The sequence below is a fragment of the Schistocerca piceifrons genome, chromosome 4 (genome assembly GCF_021461385.2).
Source record: "Schistocerca piceifrons isolate TAMUIC-IGC-003096 chromosome 4, iqSchPice1.1, whole genome shotgun sequence".
NCBI classification, from domain to species: Eukaryota; Metazoa; Arthropoda; class Insecta; order Orthoptera; family Acrididae; genus Schistocerca; species Schistocerca piceifrons.
In genome coordinates this window covers 163,996,269-164,017,248 of record NC_060141.1, presented here as the reverse complement: position 1 = coordinate 164,017,248, position 20,980 = coordinate 163,996,269, and the positions used below count along the sequence as shown (strand labels likewise).

The window sequence follows — 20,980 nt, the reverse complement described above, 5'->3', positions numbered from 1 at the left end:
AAAATTTAACAAATTATGTGCGATCGTAGACTGTTTCATTTAAGAACCTCTGTTGTATTTTACGTGTTGACCTCAGTGTCGCCACGCGGAGGTGCCGCGCGGTATGAGGCGACATGTCACGAACTGTGCCGCCCCTCCCGCTGGAAGTTCGAGTTCTCCCTCGGGCATGGATGTATGTGTGTTGTTCTTAGCATAAGTTAGCTTAAGGTAATCAAGCAGTGTGTAAGTCTAGGGACCGATGACCTCAGCAGTTTGGTCCCTTAAGAATTCACACACAGTTTTTTTGAACCTCAGTGATAATTGCTACCTAGGACAACATCGACTACGCACCTTCCTGCCCCTCTGTTACCACCCTCGCCCATCTCACCATTTATTGTTAAACCTTCATTGTCACTTAGGCCATTCATTGCGATCAGCACGACTATAGAACAAATTTAAAGCTTCAATATTAATAATTCTTTTAGCCCGCCCGGTTGGCCGTGCGGCCTAACGCACGGATTTCCGGGCGGCAAGGTGCGCCTGGTCCCCGGCACGAATCCGCCCAGCGGATTTGTGTCCAGGTCCGGTGATCCGGCCAGTCTGTGGATGGGTTTTAGGCGGTTTTCCATCTGCCTCGGCGAATGCGGGCTGGTTCACCCTATCCCACCTCAGTTACACTATGTCGGCGATTGCTGCGCAAACAAGTTCTCCACGTACGCGTACACCAACATTATTACTCTACCACGCAAACATAGCGGTTACACTCGTCTGGTGTGAGACGTTCCCTGGGGGGTCTACCAGGAACCGAACCCCACAATAACCCTGGGTTCGGTGTGGGCCGGCGGAAGGGTGAAGTGGACTGCGGCAGTCGTCGTGGGGTTGTGGACCACTGCGGCTGCGGCGGGGACGGAGCCTCTCCGTCGTTTCTAGGCCTCCGGTTAACATACAATACGATACAATAATTCTTTTTGTATGATACAATAAAGAAGCATAGAAGAACTCAACACAAAGTTGCACTGAAACTGTATCCCAAATAGTTTCTCACTGGCGATTATCGCTGAAACAGCCGGTTTACGATTGTACTGGTTCTTTTTTTCCTACGTCAGTTTAACCTAACTTTTAAAACCGCTCAAAATAACCGGTTTCTGAAGTAAACGATTTTCTGTTTTCTAAGCTTATTATTTCCCGTGTTAAACATAGAAATCGAACAAAAATAGAAAAATTTTCACTCACTCTACTCAATTCTAAATATAAATTTCAATAAAAGAAGCCTTAGTCCATCCACCGCTCGCTGGTTTCTCGAAGTGGAATGTTGATGAATACTACAAAAAATCAGTATTCTCACAGCGACTTTAACTTTTGAAAATCTACTCAAAAACCATGTTGTAAACGTGAGTTTTATCACTATTTGAGCATTGGAAAATCCAGTGCGAAAGGATGAAATCTGAACCTGAAGAACTCTATTTTTCATGTTAGTATGTCCTTTCTAATGGCTATACACAGACCCAGGGCTAATTCGACGGCGCACCCCTCCACCTTTACCACCCTCGCCCATCTCACCATTTTTTCTTCAATAAAATTCTTCAGGGTATCAGACCGCATCGTCATAATTTAAAATGCGCCAACGTTTCGGCCAGCGTTGCAGCTAGCCTTCATCAGGGCCTTACGTTAACTGCTAAATGAACACACTTGATTCCTTAAATAGCTGCACGAGAAAACCGTGTCGTTACTTGATTGGCTGTAAAGGGAGGAGGAGGAGGGGTGAAAGGTTGCTTTATTGGTGTTTCCTTTATTATCTGTCATTGGCTGAAATAGCTGTTTTCTATTGGTCTTTATATTAATCCACCCTATTGGAGGAGACGGACGAATAGCGAACAGGTGATGGCTGTGACGTCACACTGTTTCCATGCTGTCCAGAAGCCGGCTGCGGCGTCCCATTGCTCTGTGCGCTCGCGACCACTGCGGCTCTCCGCGTGTCTGCATGGGCCGCCACGGCTCTGCCGCCGCTCCGTAGCCCTGCTATTGCAGGCAGCCAAGACCTCGGAAGCTTGTACCCGTCCTCTCTATTCATGTTGGCGGGTCTTTTGGCTATTTCTATCGCCTCTCTAATCTTTCTTTTGAAAGTGAGAGGCTGTTTCGCCAGGACGCGGGCTTCTTGAAAAAATATTGGTTTCCCGCACTTGTCTCGGTGTTCCGCCACTGCTGACTTAGTGTGTTGTTTCAGGCGGATATATCTTTCATGTTCCGAGAGCCTTGTGCTAATCGGACGTCCCGTCTCACCTATGTAGACTAATCCACACGCACAACCAATTTCATACACGCCAGCTGTGTGTAGTTTGTCAACTGCGTCCTTGGTAGAACCGAGCATGTCTGATATTTTGTTTCTGCTTCGGAAAATTGGTTTGATGTCGGCTTTTCGTAGAATTTTGCCAATACGTTCGGTGACCCCTTGTACATATGGTAACACAGCAATGCTCTGTGCCTCCTTCTCCTCTTCCCTATTAATCTTCTCCCTTGTCGACATGGTGCTGTCTATCATCTGCTTCCCATAGCCATTAGTTCCGAAGATGGACCTGAGGCGTTCAAGTTCTGTCTTCAGATGTTCTTCGTCGCTTATCCTGTACGCTCTCACTTTCAAAAGAAAGATTAGAGAGGCGATAGAAATAGCCAAAAGACCCGCCAACATGAATAGAGAGGACGGGTACAAGCTTCCGAGGTCTTGGCTGCCTGCAATAGCAGGGCTACGGAGCGGCGGCAGAGCCGTGGCGGCCCATGCAGACACGCGGAGAGCCGCAGTGGTCGCGAGCGCACAGAGCAATGGGACGCCGCAGCCGGCTTCTGGACAGCATGGAAACAGTGTGACGTCACAGCCATCACCTGTTCGCTATTCGTCCGTCTCCTCCAATGGGGTGGATTAATATAAAGACCAATAGAAAACAGCTATTTCAGCCAATGACAGATAATAAAGGAAACACCAATAAAGCAACCTTTCACCCCTCCTCCTCCTCCCTTTACAGCCAATCAAGTAACGACACGGTTTTCTCGTGCAGCTATTTAAGGAATCAAGTGTGTTCATTTAGCAGTTAACGTAAGGCCCTGATGAAGGCTAGCTGCAACGCTGGCCGAAACGTTGGCGCATTTTAAATTATGACGATGCGGTCTGATACCCTGAAGAATTTTATTGAAGAAGACAACGGCCGCGGAAGCCTACGCTTACATTTCACCATTTTTTGTTTAATCTTCATTGTCCCTTAGGCCATTTATTGCGATCAACACGACTATAGAACAATTTTTTATTGTAAAGTATGAATTAACTTTTGTTGCGTTTTTAATTTATTACTGTTACTGCAGTTTTCTTTCTCTTTAATTATTTCCTACAAATAACTGACCGATTTCTAGTCTTTTAAAGCAAATGCAGCATTGTAGTTCGTTACTGCGTCACTTCGCAGATATATTCAGACTAGGATTGGTGTCACTTTAATATAATACAGATGCATGTGCATGCGTACCATCTAATAATCCACACGACATGGTAATTGGTATATTACTGTCTCAGTAGAGCTGTATCAATTTTTATGCCATGTGACTGTTGCTCGTTTCTGTCGGCATTATTATTGAAACAGCACTGATGGCTTTTCCCATTTTCCATAAAACGCAATAATTCAAAGCAATGCGAATTTCACGAATAAAAATTGATCGTTTTTTAAGTCGGGTTTATTTAAGAAAGAAAATAAAATAGCACTGTTGCTATGGCTACTTGTTATTTCCATTTTTCTACCTGCTTGCAAGTAAAAAATGGAAAAAATTACCTGTTATAACCAAGACAAAGCAAATACCGAAACGTACCGGTTATTTAGAACTATAATATCGATATCGGTTTTAACCTGTCAGTTTTTTCCATCCCTATTTCATAGAGAATTAAGAAACAAAACCAAAGCAAAAAAAAAAAAAACTAATTTCACCTGCATCTAGTAGCCGAACACAGGAAAGAAATATCTCAGCACCAAGAAAAGGAAGGCCGTATAGAACTGTTGCTCAACGGAGTCTAAACCACCGCCCTCTTCCCATATTAGAGCTCCTCTACTTTTTCCTTCTTCCTCTGCTGCTACTGTTTCTCCTACCTTCTCTCTCCTCCCTGTTCTCCATGTTTGTTGTTCCTTTCTCACATTTTCTACTCGTCACACAACTGCATCCCGACGGAAATGATTGCCAGGGGAAGTGCCTCGTTTCCCGTAACTCACTTACGCCACTGGTTAACATCACTGTTTAAAAACAGTCATGTTTCTTATAGTCGGGACTGTCCATTACTCCTTGGCGTTTCGGGTGCTACCGTCAACACCATCATCAGGACATCGTCAGGACAATTTCCCCACGAAGATTACGCAGTTAATACTCGAAACGTTGCTACTAACAAAGGGACCTGTTTTAAAAACTTCCTGGCAGATTAAAACTGTGTGCCAGACCGAGACTCGAACTCGGGACGTTTGCCTTTCGCGGGCAAGTGCTGTACCAACTGAGCTACTCAAGCACGACTCACACCCCGTCCTCAGAGCTTTACTTCTGCAGTACCTCGCTTCCTACCTTCCAAACTGGCACCTGTTTTAGTTTTCGCTGCGAACGTTTGGCCCGCAGAGGTGGAGTGGTCCGAGTGGAGCGAGTGCAGCGCCTCTTGCGGCACGGGCTCGCAGTCGCGCTTCTCGCGCTGCGTGGACGACGGCAAGCGGCTGGAGCTGTGCGTGGAGGCGGGCGGGGAGCGCACGGAGACCCGCGCCTGCAGCCGCCAGCCGTGCCCCGCGCCGCCGCCGCCGCCGCCGCCGCGCCCCAGGCAGCGCCAGCAGCAGCAGCACGCCACCTCCAAGGAGCACCGGGGTCAGTCTAAACATAGCTCAGTCCTCTATGACGTTGACAGCAGATATATATCTTACTTTCTTAAAATCACTGGTGCTCACTCTCCTGTATAGATACAGGGAAGAAGAAAGCAGTTCTTTTGCTTCAACCATTAAATGAATTTAGTAGCCTACGTAAAAGATGCGACCCTAGTATCAGCGACAAATTTGCCAGATGTTATGCTAAGGTTAAATGCCAGCAGATTGTGCGACAACATGATGGTTAACTGAGGAGCTCTTGAGCAGCGATGGGCTGCTTTTAACGACGAATAAAATATTAGTATCTTGTAGTTCCATTCAGCTAATAACTTCCAAAAAAGTACTGACAATCTCATAGTTCACTGAAAGTATCAAAATACACTGACGGAGAAAAGATCCAAAAACCAAGAATGAACTGTACGACGTAAATGTACACTACTGGCCATTAAAATTCCTACACCAAGAAGAAATGCAGATGATAAACGGGTATTCATTGTATAATGAATTCTACTCTGCTTATGTAAATGATGAAAGTCTATGTGAATGCAGCTTGCCGCTAACTTGGTGTAATGTTTTGTCTGTACAGAAGTGTATGTGTCGCCTTTATCGCTCTTTCCCTCTCACACATAAATCGGTAAAATAAAGTCAGGGCTTCGTGTTTTCTAGTTAGGCTGATCCGTGAAAAGACAGAGAAACAATTATGCTAATGGAGGATTCTCTCACTCTCTCTCTCTCTCTCTCTCTCTCTGTGTCCTTTATCTGTGTACAGTTTAAATATATTATTTACGTGAAATCAGCCTAGTAGAATCTCTGGTGGAGCCCTTCGTCTTAATATTCAGCGGCTGGCTTGCTAGAAAAGATCTTTACATTTGTTATTATTATTAAACGCTGCATTCAGTTGGGAAAATCGATCGTTTGAAAAATTCGTTCAGTTTACGACAGATCTAAAATTTCAGATGTGGACGAAGCCTTTTTGGACGATTTCAAAAAACTCAGAGATTGCAGGCTCTCTTCGTCACAGCTGATACTCCCCAATTAATTACAGGGCCCAGACAATCATCAATGGTTCAGACAGAGAACTCATTCGTCATTCACTCTAGAATAAAATGGTCACAAACCTTATTTCTGAGGAAAACTGTATATTGAATCCATTTCCGTACATGTTCCGTTTTCTGTTGGTTCCAAGTCTCATGTAATTTTCTTTTACAGGTTTTTCTTTCTCTTTATCTATCACGCTAGCGGCACAAACTTTCCTAGCTCGCTTTAGCGCGAAGAAGAGTAAATAAATCTCCTTTAGCTATCCGACAATCTTCCAACCGATACTTCCGAAGCTGTTCCTATATCTCTCTCTATAATAACCATGGAGCATACATTTCTGTACCTCTGTTGTTCCAAAGAATAAACGTACTAGAAAAATACTTTGGCATCGACGAGCTGTCGGCGCATATATAACTAAAAAATCTGATCAGATACTTTTCAAACGTAAATACATGTGGATGATTTGGTTGACCATTATTAATTATTGCGTGGTAGAGGATAATTTTCCGTGGGGAGATTACAATTGGACAAATAAATTATACTAGAACTGACATGTGATTACATTTCTTCGCAATTCGGGTGCATAGATCCAGAGAAATCAGTACCCAGAACTACCACCTCTGGCCGTAATAACGGCCTTGATACGCCTGGGCATTGAGTCAAACAGAGCTTGGATGGCGTGTACAGGTACAGCTGCCCATGCCGCATCAACACCATGCCACAGTTCATCAAGGGTAGTGACTGGCGTATTGTGACGAGCCAGTAGCTCGCCCACCGTTGACCAGACGTTTTCAACTGGTGGGAGATTTGGAGAATGTGCTGGCCAGGGCAGCAGTCGAACATTTTCTGTATCCAGAAAGGCCTGTACAGGACCTACAACGAGCGGCCGTGCATTATCCTGCTGAAATGTAGGGTTTCGGAGGGATCGAATGAAGAGTAGAGCCACGGGTCGTTGTTGTTGTTGTTGTTGTGGTCTTCAGTCCTGAGACTGGTTTCATGCAGCTCTCCATGCTACTCTATCCTGTGCAAGCTTCTTCATCTCCCAGTACTTACTGCAGCCTACATCCTTCTGAATCTGCTTAGTGTATTCATCTCTTGGTCTCCCACTACGGTTTTTACCCTCCTCGCTGTCCTCCAATGCTAAATTGGTGATCCCTTGATGCCTCAGAACATGTCCTACCAACCGATCCCTTCTTCTTGTCAAGTTGTGCCACAAACTCTTCTTCTCCCCAGTTCTATTCAATACCTCCTCATTAGTTATGTGATCTACCCATCTAATCTTCAGCATTCTTCTGTAGCACCACATTTCGAAAGCTTCTATTCTCTTCTTGTCCAAACTATTTATCGACCATGTTTCACTTCCATACATGGCTACACTCCATACATTCAGAAATGACTTCCTGACACTTAAATCTATATTCGACGTTTACAAATTTCTCTTCTTCAGAAATGCATTCCTTGCCATTGGCAGTCTACATTTGATATCTTCTCTACTTCGACCATCATCAGTTATTTTGCTCCCCAAATAGCAAAACTCCTTCACTACTTTAAGTGTCTCATTTCCTAATCTAATTCCCTCAGCATCACCCGACTTAATTCGACTACATTCCATTATCCTCGTTTTGATTTTGTTGATGTTCATCTTATACCCTCGTTTCAAGAGACTGTCCATTCCGTTCAGCTGCTCTTCCAGGTTCTTTGCTGACTCTGATAGAATCACAATGTCATCGGCGGACCTCAAAGTTTTTATTTCTTCTCCATGGATTTTAATACCTAAACCGAACTTTTCTTTTGTTTCCTTTACTGCTTGCTCAATATACAGACTGAATAACATCGGGGAGAGGCTACAACCCGGTCTCACTCCCTTCCCAACCTCTGCTAGCCTTTCATGCCCCTCGACTCTTATAACTGCCATCTGGAGAACAAGTGTAAGCTTGTAGAAGAGTTTATAATTAGGTACCACCTACAGGGAATTTAAATAGGCCTTTGGAGAGAAGCAACAGCATGAACATCGAGAGCTCGGATGAAAAATCATTACTGAGCAACTAAGGGAATGCAGGAGGTGGAAGATATGTGTAGAGGTGCTATACAATAAAAATCAGAAATGAAACGGTAAGTGGATAAAAACGGACTTCGAAATATGATATTGTGAAAAGAATTCGACAGAGCACTGTAAGGCATAACCCGAAACAAGGGCGTTCGAGTAGACGACATTCACAACTGCTGATATCCGTGGGAGTGACAACCATGATTAAACAATTCCACCTGGAGTGCAAAATATATGAGACAGGCTAAATAATCTCACACTTCAAGAAGAATGCAATATTTCCAATTCCAAAGAAAATAGGGGCTGACAGTTGTGAATAGTACCTAATTATCAGTCTGATAAGTCATGGTCTCATAATGTGACACGAATTATTTACACAACAGTGGAAAAATTGATAGAGGCTGACATTGGGAACATCAATTCAGGTTCTGGAGAAATAATGGAAAATGCAAGGCAATACTGAGCCCACTGTTTATCTTAGAAGATAGGTTAAGGAAAGGCAGATCTACATTTATATCATCTGTAGATTTGGAGATGGAACAATAAACTGGAAAACAGTCTTTAACTTTGTAAAGGATGCAGGAGTAAGAGAAAGGTAGTCAAAGGTTACTTACAACTTGTTCAGAAACCAGATGGCATGTGTAAGAGTCGAAGGGCATTAGAAGGAAGCAAGGCAGAATTGTGGCCTCTGAAAACCTCTTCCCGAGTGTATTGAATCTTTACACTGATAATTCTGTGATGAATGCGTGGTGAGAAATGTGGAAAGGGAATTAAAAGTCACGGGGAAGAAATAAAAGCTTTGCGGTTCATAGAACCGTCGTCTGTTTGAGGCAACAAAGGCATCGAAGAGCAGTTGAACAAAATGGAGATTTTCTTGAAAGGAGGATGTAAGATGAACACCAACAAAATTCTAACGAGGGAAATGATACGTATTCGCATTAAACAAGGTGATGTTGAGGAAATTATGTTAGGAAATGCCACACCAAAAGCAGTAGACGAATATTTCTATTTGGATAATGAAGTCAATTATGATGCACAAAGTAGGGAAGATATAAAATGAAGAACAACAGTGGCAAGAAAACCGTTTCTGAAAAACAGAAATTTGCTGACATCGCATATAAATGTCAGTGTTAGGGAGTCTTGTCTGAAGGCATTTGCCTGGAGTGGTGCCTTGTACAAAAGTGAAAAATGGACGATAAGCAGTTGAGACGAGAACTGAAGCTTTTCAAATCTAGTGCTTTAGAAGAATTCTGAAAGGTAAATGGACAGATGGCTTAACTAATGCGGTGGTACTGAACAGAACTGTACAGAAAAGAAATTTATGGCATAATATGACCAAAACATGCGTTCCGTTTATAGGACAATTTCTGAGACGTCAAAAATCATTATTTAGAAGTGAAGGTTTGAAGGAAGGGGGGGGGGGGGGAGGGAATTGTAAAGACAGAGATATGAATACAGTAAGCAGGTTCAAATGAATGTGGGTTGCAGTAGTTATCCGGAGATGAAGAGGCTGAAACAGGGTAGAGTAGTGTGGAGAGCTGCATCAAATCAGTCTCCGGAATGAAGACCACTACATGCACAACAGCAACAACAAGAACAACAGTGATATACACTGAAGCACCAAAGAAAATAGTATAAGCATGCGTATTCAAATACAGGGATATCTAAACAGGCAGAACACGCGTTGCGGTCGGCAACGCCTATGTAAGACAAGTAGTGTCTGGCGCAGTTGTTAGATCGGTTACTTCTGCGACAATGGAAGATAATCAAGATTTAAGTGAGTCTGAACGTGGTGTTACAGTAGGTACACGAGCGACGGGACACAGCATCTTACAGGTGGCGATGAAGTGCGGATTTTCCCGTACGAACATTTCACGAGTGTACCGTGAACATCAGGAACCCTGTAAGTCATCACATCTCCGACATCACTGCGGCCGGAAAAAGGTCCTGCAAGAACGGGACAAACGACGACTAAATGGAATCGTTCAACATGACAGAAGTGCAACCCTTCCGTAGATTGCTGCAGGTTCCAATGATGGGCCATCAGCAAGTGTCAGCGAACGAACCGTTCAACGAAACCTCATCGTTACGGGCTTTCGGAGCCGAATGATAACTCGTGTACCCTTGATGACGGCACGACACAAGATTTACGCCTCGCCTGGGCCCGTCAGCTCCGAAATGGGGCTGTTGATGACTGGAAACATGTTGCCTGGTCGGACGAGTCTACTTTCAGATTGTAACGAATGTATGGACATGTACGGGTATGGAGACAACCTCATGAATCCATGGACCATGCATGTCAGCAGTGGAGTCTTCAAGAGGTGGGGTCTCTGTAATAGTGTGGAGCGTGTACAGTTGGAGTGATATTGATCCATGATACGTTTAGATTGTCTCGAATTTTGGTACAAAATCCGAAGAAATTCTAGGCGTATATAAAGTACACAAGCGGCAAGACGCAGTCAATACCTTCGCTGCGAAGTGCCGATGGTACTGTTACCGACGAGTTATTGAACGCAGTTTTCCGAAATTCCTTCACCAGGGAAGACGAATGGAATATTCCAGAATTTGAAACACGAACAGCTGCTAGCATGAGTTTCTTAGAAGTAGATACCTTAGGGGTTGCGAAGCAACTCAAATCGCTTGATACGGGCAAGATTGTCATACAGATTAGGTTCCTTTCAGATCACGCTGATACAGTAGCTCCATAATTAGCAATCATATACAACCACTCGCTCACTGATAGATCTGTACCTACAGATTGGAAAATTGCGCAGGTCGCACCAGTGTTTAAGAAGGTTAGTAGGAGTAATCCATCGAACTACAGACCTATATCATTGAGGTCGATTTGCAGTATGGTTTTGGAGCATATATTGTGTTCAAACATTATGAAGCACCTCGAAGGGAACGATCTATTGATGCGTAATCAGCATGGTTTCAGAAAACATCGTTCTTGTGCAACGCAGCTAGCTCTTTATTCGCACGAACTAATGGCTGCTATCGACAGGGGATCTCAAGTTGATTCCGTATTTCTAGATTTACGGAAAGCTTTTGACACAGTTCCTCACAAGCGACTTCTAATCAAGCTGGGGACCTATGGGGTATCGTCTCAGTTGTGCGACTGGATTCGTGATTTCCTGTCAGGAAGGTCGCAGTTCGTAGTAATAGACGGCAAATCATCGAGTAAAATTGAAGTGATATCAGGTGTCCCCCAGGGAAGCGTCCAGGGACCTCTGCTGTTCCAGATCTATATAAATGACCTGGCTGACAATCTGAGCAGTTCTCTTAGGTTGTTCGCAGATGATGCTGTAATTTCCCGTCTAGTAAGGTCATCTGAAGACCAGTATCAGTTGCAAAGCGATTTAGAAAAGATTGCTGTATGGTGTGGCAGGTGGCAGTTGACGCTAAATAACGAAAAGTGTGAGGTGATCCACTTGACTTCCAAAAGAAATCCGTTGGAATTCGATTACTCGCTAAATAGTACAATTATCAAGGCTGTCAATTCAACTAAGTACCTGGGTGTTACAATTACGAACAACTTCAGTTGGAAAGACCACATAGATAATATTGTGGGGAAGGCGAGCCAAAGGTTGCGTTTCATTGGCAGGACACTTAGAAGATGCAACAATTCCACTAAAGAGACAGCTTACACTACACTCGTTGGTCCTCTGTTAGAATATTGCTGCGCAATGTGGGATCCCTACCAGGTGGGATTGACGGAGGACATCGAAAGGGTTCAAAAACGTGCAGCTCGTTTTGTATTATCACGTAATAGGGGAGAGAGTGCGGTAGATATGATACGCGAGTTCGGATGGAAGTCATTAAAGCAAAGACGTTTTCCGTCGCGGCGAGATCTATTTACGAAATTTAAGTCACCAACTTTCTCTTCCGAATGCGAAAATATTTTTTTGAGCCCAACCTACATAGGTAGGAATGATCATCAGAATAAAATAAAAGATATCAGAGCTCGAACAGAATGGTTTAGGTGTTCGTTTTTCCCGGGTGCTGTTCGGGAGTGGAATGGTAGAGAGATAGTATGATTGTGGTTCGATGAACCCTCTGCCAAGCACTTAAATGTGAATTGCACAGTAATCATGTAGATGTAGATGTGGATGACAGGTGACACGTATTTAAGCATTCTGTCTGACCTCCTGCATCCGTTAATGTCCACTGTGCATTCCGACGGACTTGGGCAATTCCAACAGGACAATGCCACACCCACATGTCCAGCATGCCTCCAGGAACACTCTTCTGAGGTTAAACACTTCCGCTGTCCACCAAACTCCCCAGACGCGAACATTATTTGGCGTATCTGGGAAGCCTTGCAACGTGCTATTCAGAAGAGATTTATGGACAGCCCTGGAGGATTCATTGTGGCAGTTCTGTCCAGAGCTACTTCAGACATTACTGCAGTCCATGCCACGTCGTGTTGCGGCACTTCAGCTTGCTCGCGAGGGCTCTACACGATATTAGGCAAGTGCATCAGTTTGTTGGGATCTTCAGTGTATAATTACTACCCCTGTTGGAACGCTGGGTGTAGTGTAGTCGTTAGATGGTAAGAAAAGTGTGGTATTATGTACTGTCTCCATCCCGCAGACGGTCACGGCAGGACAGCGTGCGGCTGCCTGAACGGTGGGCGGTGCCGCGGCGGCGGCCGGCGTCCGTGCAAGTGCCCGCCGGGATACACGGGCCGTCGCTGCGAGCAGCCCGTCTGCCGGCCGGCGTGCCTGCACGGGGGACTCTGCCACAGCCCTGGCTTCTGCCGCTGTCCCAGGGGTTTCCGTGGCGACCGCTGCCAGCACGGTGAGTCCGTCTGCTGCTGCCGGAGACCGGGCTACGCACCACGCCGTGGCACCCAGCTGCGTTCAGGGGACCACTGGGGAAACCTGTTACGCCCATAGAGTAAATATCTCTGGAGTGAGCATTCACATGCGCAGAACAGATTTGGTGTTGTCAACATACATCGCAGGCCTGGTCACGTGATCTCGGGACTTCGTGTGTGTGTGTCCGTATAGCGCCCTGTATATTTAGAATGTCACCACATCCCCAGTACAGATGGATTCTTTTCGAACGTATCGTTGATCATGTATATATGTTGCGCAGACATTTTAAAGGTTTGATACCGGGAATAAACCAGCTACGTAATTTTTAAGGGCAAATGATATTACATCCTGCTTCTTGGCGATATGTGTCACAGTTCAGATACACTCGATTTTTGGTCGTTTTCGGTATGATACGGCACTTTATAGTATTACAGAGCCTGACGTACATTTTTGCAGTGATAGTCTTGGAAAACGTCTTGACAGTACGATAGTACACTTTTGCAAGTGTCCGAAAAACACCGAATTTGCCACACATTAGCGATTATATCCCTTCTAATTCGTCCTTTTTTCTGCTATTTCAGCGTATTTATTTTCTCGCTTTCGCGACCTAAAGCACGATTTTTCTTACTGGTGACACTTTGAAGTATTTATTTAACGCATTTTACATACTTGCTCCCAGTATATTAAATAAATAGTAGACTGGGTTGTCTATATACACAATCGACAAGTCACTGATAAATGCTTGGAGTATAGTATTTGCTGAAACAACTAACCATTCCCTTTCCTGTTCCACTAGCAAATTTACGGGAGGAAGCGATTGTTTGTAAGCTTTTGTACGAACCGTAACATCTATTATACAGTCATAAAATCGTAGAAAAATAGGTCTACAGAATCAAGCCTTAATTATAATGCGTATCGAAATTTTTTAACATATACAGTGTCTCTTAATAATATGATAACTATAATTAGAGCTACACGGTATGTACCCATGAAAAGTTACTATCCCACGTTTCACATATTTTTCTTTGCATCCGTAGCAACTACAGTAATTCACCATCGCCATTACACTATCAACAAACGTTGAAATAAAAACTCTTGATATTATAAACTTCAAACGCTGCAGAAAACGCACACTCACCGCGAAGTCCCGAAGACACGTGACAATACTGGTTTAATGCTGAGAACATGCGCAGAACGCAACGCTCCCTCCAGAGATATTTACTCTATGGTTACACCACACTCTCACATTACCAGTTTGAACATCACAACTTCATCACCACCATCATCTGCCACTGCAGGGTAAGTCATCTCTGAACTTTTCCATTCATTATGTGCTTCATCGATGTGCATCTACGGTCCGCAGCTCGTGGTCGTGCGGTAGCGTTCTCGCTTCCCGCGCACGGGTTCCTGGGTTCGATGCCAGGCGCGGTCACGGATTTTCTCCGCTTCGTGATGACTGGGTTTTGTGTGATGTCCTTAGGTTAGTTAGGTTTAAGTAGTTCTAAGTTCTAGGGGACTGATACCCATAGATTTTAAGTCCCATAGTGCTCAGAGCCATTTGAACCATTTCTGTATGTGCATCTACACTGTTCCTGTAAGTTTTAGATGTCATTTGCGCACAAATGGCTCTGAGCACTATGGGACTTAAAATCTGTGGTCATCAGTCCCGTAGAACTTAGAACTACTTAAACCTAACCAACGTAAGGACATCACACTCATCCATGTCCGAAGCAGGATTCGAACCTGCGACCGTAGCAGTCGCGCGGTTCCGGACTGAAGCGCCTCGAACCGCTCGCATTTGCGCACATTCCAGCAGTTCATCAGTCTAGCTCTGGTCATCTTCATATTTATAGCAGTTTAAGATGAGCCCCTGGACATCAGTTTCCTGAGGCAGTGTAATAAGCTTGTCAAAAATACTAGAATAAATCGACAGTGAAGACACCTCAGTGCCGTTAAGCATATTATTTTAATTGAGTGATTGATAATGCTCTGTGGACAGATTGATCGTTCTTCTGTAAGTTCCGTTTTCCTATTGTTTCTTCTTGGCAACGGCTGGTTCCGGCCGAAGTTCGAGTCCTCCCTCGGGCGTGGATGTGTGTGTGTGTGTGTGTGTTTGTCTTTAAGATAATTTAGGTTAAGTAGTGTGTAAGCTTAGGGACTGATGACCTCAGCAGTTAAGTCCATTAGATTTCACACACATTTGAACACTTTTTTTTTCTTCTTGGCAAAAGACGTTTCTGTTTTGACAAGATTATTGTTTGGTTACTTGAAGAGGTTATTCAATATTATTATTAATATTTTAACTTTCAGTTTCTATTATTCTCGTTCTTTGTCAAGAAGAGAAATGTCGTCAGTATGTGTAACATAGATAGTGCATACGAGACTTTTAGAAACTCCTGCTAGGAAAAGTTGACCATACGCCACAATCACGAGCCATGTAGTACTAAAAAAAAAAGATGAAGTGACAAGTGCCAGTAGGATTCCGTACAAACGTAAGTATGTGTAGAGATGGGTTTTTATGAGTCAGATTCCGAATTTCAAGGTCTCTGACATAAATTGCCGTATCTTTTGACTGCATTGTCTTAGAAGCTCAGATTATTATTTCACGTAAATTTACAGTTGATACCTCTACCTCTACGTACTCCTGAGAGAAAGATGTCTTAAAACATGGACAGAAGACGAACAACAAAGTGATCCTCCGTAAGTACTTAACGTCGTCATCTGGAGAGGGATAATGAATTCTGTGTAAAGAAGGCTACAGAAATGAAGTTTTCATTGCCTTGATCGAATGCTGGTACACTAGATTACTAGTTTCGACAGGTCTAAGCTGCCTTCTTCAGGTCGTCAGTGTACAGGTTATGAAATAATGCTGCGCGATAAACTGCACGCATGTTTTTGTACTTCACACCTGAAGCTTTCTTTGCATTGAGACTATAAAGATTCCGTTTTTACTGACTGAGGTACGAAATCTTAAAGACAAAGACGAGATTCTCGTGTAATGTTCTAATCTTATAATCGAGGGATTGCCGGTTCGTTTCTCGCTGGACACAGTGTTTTTTAACTTTTATTTACATTCTGTTTCCGGATAATTAATATAAATTAAATCTTAATACATAAACGCAAAAAATAAAACATGATATATGAATCGTTATTCCCTCCCAAAGGTTACAAACAAGTACAAATATGTTATTGTTGTACATAATAGTCTTGTTTAACATATTTTGCATTTATTACCAAATTTAAATTTATAATGAATATCCACATTTCCATGCAATTAATAATTATAAACAGAAGACAGTATTTTAATAAAAACCTACTAGACAATATTTGCTGGTCAGCATTTCAATTTGATAATAAATAGAGAATGCAAATAAAACTTTAAAAGATAGCTTCTCGCGAGAATCGAACCAGCCATCTCTCAATTCCAACACCTTTAGATGGCTTCAATCTGAACTCACTCTCTAACCATTTCAAAAACCTGGCTCCATTTCTATCGCGACGATATTTAAAGCTGTAAATTTTTCTTTGCAGCTTAGTAGGTGACATCTACAAATATTTAACAGCCCTCCTTAGTAACGAATCCACCCACTAGGGTGGCAACTGCGACAACACAGAGCTTAAGGTCTGAAACAGAAATTTAACACCTATTACTGTCATACCTTAAGGTCATATGTACGCCACTGGTTGCACTGCAAAAGTAGCCTGTAACCAACCCTATGCTATGTACCATATGTCGGCCAACACCTGAGGCATACACAAATGTAGCACCGTTTTGTTTTGCCATTATGAAGACAGTGTGTGAACTATCTACCATCCATTACTCAGGTAAAATTCCCGACTTATCTCCATTTCTTTTTAATGACAATGATAATTATACTCTGTGGTATGACGAATATGATGGCGGATGATAGGATTCACTCGTCGAATGCTGGAGCCTAGGGGGAGCATTTATCTTCGTGTTGTTACGGCAGCCTGGCGCTCCTCAACCAAATCTGTAGCCATGTGACTTGACTCTAGACACTCCAACACCCTCTATGCCTCTGTGCAGGTGACATGACGTCCATTAGCTAAATATTTGTGGCCGTAATATGCGGCGATTTACGTGTTTGCAGACATTGTCTTCGTGATGCCGAAGATGTACTGCAGACACCGCGGATCACGGAAACCCAGGTTTCCGGTACGCTATTACAATACTTCATACTACGTTCAAAGACAGTTAACTTCCAATGTGCTGCCATTTTCACCACATAGTTGTCAGTAACAGGCTGTTCAGATATCCTGTCTGCACTCACGCCAGTCGTGCATCTATGAACAACATTCAGGATTCATTAATCCACACCTACAAATGGGAGAACAGGCCGTCGATACTCTCCCGGATTCAGTTATTTATTTTTCTGTCTCCTCTAGTAATTGTCAAACCCATGTCTTCATTGCTAGCTGAGCAACCGTCAGTATACTGTCATTGACTGTATACTTCCTGTTCTAAACACGTTTGAAGCTTTCTTCTGGAAACTATTTAGTTTGCGAAATGCATTCTGGAATATTTTTAGTACTTCGCTAAATTTCTTCTTTGTTGTTTGCAATTAGCTTACGTGCGATAGCTGATCTATTTGTTCTGTGATTTCAGTATCAATATTCGTATGTCCCTGCACCGTTTTCATTTCTTCCTTGATTTCAAACTTGCTCTGTTCAGGAGTTTGGAGTAATGCAGAGAAAACCCAACACATTAGGACCAGCAGCTTAATAACATGTACACCTTCGGGACACAATATAACACCGATGCTGGAGCATGGATTCGGTAAGTCCTTGGTAAATTTCGGAGGTATGCGGCAGAAGAAGTCTATTAACAGGTCAGTAGTCCGTCGGCGCGAAGCTGATGACTGATATCGAAGCAATGTGTTCCATTGGGTTTAGGCGAATTTGATAACCAAGACATCAACTGAGTTTACGATCATGTCCTCAATTCACTGTAGCAGCCGGCCGGTGTGGCCGTGCGGTTCTAGGCGTTTCAGTCTGGAACCGCGTGACCGCTACGGTCGCTGGTTCGAATCCTGCCTTGGGCATGGATTTGTGTGATGGCCTTAGGTTAGTTAGGTTTAAGTAGTTCTAAGTTCTAGGGGACTGATGACCACATATGTTAAGTCCCATAGTGCTCAGAGCCATTTTTATTTCACTGTAGCACGAATTTGGCTCCGTGACACAGGAAGTTTCCCTGTTCGAAGATGCTGTCATTGCTGGGAAAGATATCAGACATGAAAGGGTGCAGGTGGACAGCAAAAATGTTCAGATAGTCCACAGCTGCTACGGTACCTTAGATTACTGCCACAGACCCTATGGAAGCTCAAATGTACGTCCCCACACCGACTTTCTCTTGTGAAGTGGTGCTTTGTTCGAGCAGCCGCTCTCCTCGATGTGAGCGCATTGGAACACGACCATCAACCTACAGTGACACGAAACATGATTTATCCAAAGATTTGACACGTTTCTTTTCGTCGACCGTCGTGGCTGAATGATGGTGCAAATGGCTCTGAGCACTATGGGACTTAACTGCTGTTGTCATCAGTCCCTTAGAACTTGGAACTACTTAAACCTAACTAACCCAAGGAGATCACACATATCTATGCCCGAGGCAGGATTCGAACCTGCGACCGTAGCGGTCGCGCGGTTCCAGACTGTAGCGCCTAGAACCGCTCGGCCACTCCGGCCGGCTGTCTGAATGATCCCGTGCCCAGTGCAGTCATAACCAAAAGAAGTCGTTGGGCCAACATGGGAGTACGTAGGGGTTGTCAGCTGCGAAGACCAGTATCCAGCAAAGTGCTCTGAACGGTCTGCTCCAAAACACTTGTGCCTGCAGCACCTTGGTCGTAGTCTTCAGCCACAGATCACCGCCTCTCCTATACAGCGCTATGACAAATGATTGAAGCGATTTCATAAATTCACTGACCTCATCTTTCATCGACATATGGTCACGACACACTACAGATACGTAGAAAAACTCATGAAGTTTAGTTCGGCTGAAGCTGCACTTCAGGTTTCTGACGCCAGAGCGCTACAGAGCGCAGTGAGACAAAATGGCGACAGGAGCCGAGAAAGCGTATGTCGTGCTTGAAATGCACTCACATCAGTCAGTCGTAACAGTGCAACGACACTTCAGGACAAAGTTCAACAAAGATCCACCAACTGCTAACTCCATTCGGCGATGGTATGCGCAGTTTAAAGCTTCTGGATGCCTCTGTAAGGGGAAATCAACGGGTCCGCCTGCAGTGAGCGAAGAAACGGTTGAACGTGTGCGGGCAAGTTTCACGCGTAGCCCGCGGAAGTCGACGAATAAAGCAAGCAGGGAGCTAAACGAACCACAGCCGACGGTTTGGAAAATCTTACGGAAAAGGCTAAAGCAGAAGCCTTACCGTTTACAATTGCTACAAGCCCTGATCCACGATGACAAAGTCAAACGCTTTGAATTTTCGGCGCGGTTGCAACAGCTCGTGGAAGAGGATGCGTTCAGTGCGAAACTTGTTTTCAGTGATGAAGCAACATTTTTTCTTAATTGTGAAGTGAACAGACACAATGTGCGAATCTGGGCGGTAGAGAATCCTCACGCATTCGTGCAGCAAATTCGCAATTCACCAAAAGTTAACGTGTTTTGTGCAATCTCAAGGTTTAAAGTTTACGGCCCCTTTTTCTTCTGCGAAAAAGACGTTACAGGACACGTGTATCTGGACATGCTGGAAAATTGGCTCATGCCACAACTGGAGACCGACAGCGCCGACCTCATCTTTCAACAGGATGGTGCTCCACCGCACTTTCCATTATGATGTTCGGCATTTCTTAAACAGGAGATTGGAAAACCGATGGATCGGTCGTGGTGGAGATCATGATCAGCAATTCATGACATGGCCTCCACGCTCTCCCGACTTAACCCCATGCCATTTCTTTCTGTGGGGTTATGTGAAAGATTCAGAGTTTAAACCGCCCCTACCAAGAAACGTGCCAGAACCGCGAGCTCGCACCAACGATGCTTTCGATCTCATTGATGGGGACATGCTGCGCCGAGTGTGGGAGGAAATTGATTATCGGCTTGATGTCTGCCGAATCACTAAATGGGCACATATCGAACATTTGTGAATGCCAAAAAAAACTTTTTGAGTTTTTGTATGTGTGTGCAAAGCATTGTGAATATATCTCGAACAATAAAGTTATTGTAGAACTGTGAAATCGCTTCAATCATTTGTAATAACCCTGTATTACAAAGCGAGTAAGCGTAGTAGCTCCATTTAATATAATGAGCTTTGGACGTCCTGCACCTTGTCTCCACTTCTTACACATGCTTACAACAAAAGCTCTCTAACATTCGCCTAGTTTCACAGTTGCCGGAATCCTAGTTCCAAGGCACCAGTTAATAACCACCTGCCCTCTGTCAGTCACGCGGTGGGCAGTAGTTACCATGTTTTGGCTCATCAGATGCAAGTTCTGCGATGTCATCACGAAAAGGAAGCGGTTCACACATGTTCCAATAACAACTACTCTTTTCTTTTCCGAAATTTATGGATCTAATACTTTACGGTTGCTGAAAATAATTTTGTTCGTAAGGAGGCTTCTTGCTGACTCCTTTTTAATTCGGTGTTTCCCACTGTAATGCTGAAGCGTAAAGGAAGCTGTACCATTGGCGTAGTCTTTATCCATGTGTACCTCAATTAGTGGAATTACTACTGTTCCTTAAACTCCCTTTTTGTAGATTTTGCGGGAACTGTGTCATTCGCGAGACCTATAAATTCCTCTTCAAAGCGCTAATTTGCATTCAGTCCACAGACTCGTTCACAACTGGTAGATGATATAATTTTCTATGTCTACTGCTACATCCAGCTTCTTCCTTTCCTGCATACACTCGGTCGTTGTTTCAATGCGTTTGCTGATAAATTTAAAGATTATCTTTTACAATGCGGAGAGGAGACGGATTAGCCTATGGCCCTTCACGTCTTTCTGTTTGAAACACCGTGAAGTGTTGCAGCACTGGCTTCATCATTTTCCTCGTATCTCGAATGTCGCTAGGCACCTCAGCTGTAATTATATCGTTAACAGCTAACCATTTTCTCCATTATGTTTTGAGAAACTACAACATTTAAAGAAGCTTTTGTAAAATTTCTTGTTATCATCCGCCACTTTAACCGATGAATTGTAATGTTTCTGACTATGCTTCGGACCTCGCATGCAGCTCTTGATACTACACGAAT

The 20,980-nt window shown here is 43.8% G+C and overlaps 1 protein-coding gene across 1 annotated transcript in view; it reads left to right on the top strand.

Annotated features, from left to right (window-relative positions):
* LOC124795692 (protein kinase C-binding protein NELL2-like) overlaps positions 1–20,980 on the top strand; it is a 252,531-nt gene that overhangs the window by 101,430 nt on the left and 130,121 nt on the right. Inside the window, exon 6 of the mRNA XM_047259773.1 lies at positions 4,612–4,758. Within this exon, the coding sequence (XP_047115729.1) occupies positions 4,612–4,758 (147 nt within the window). The remainder of the gene's footprint in view (positions 1–4,611; positions 4,759–20,980) is intronic.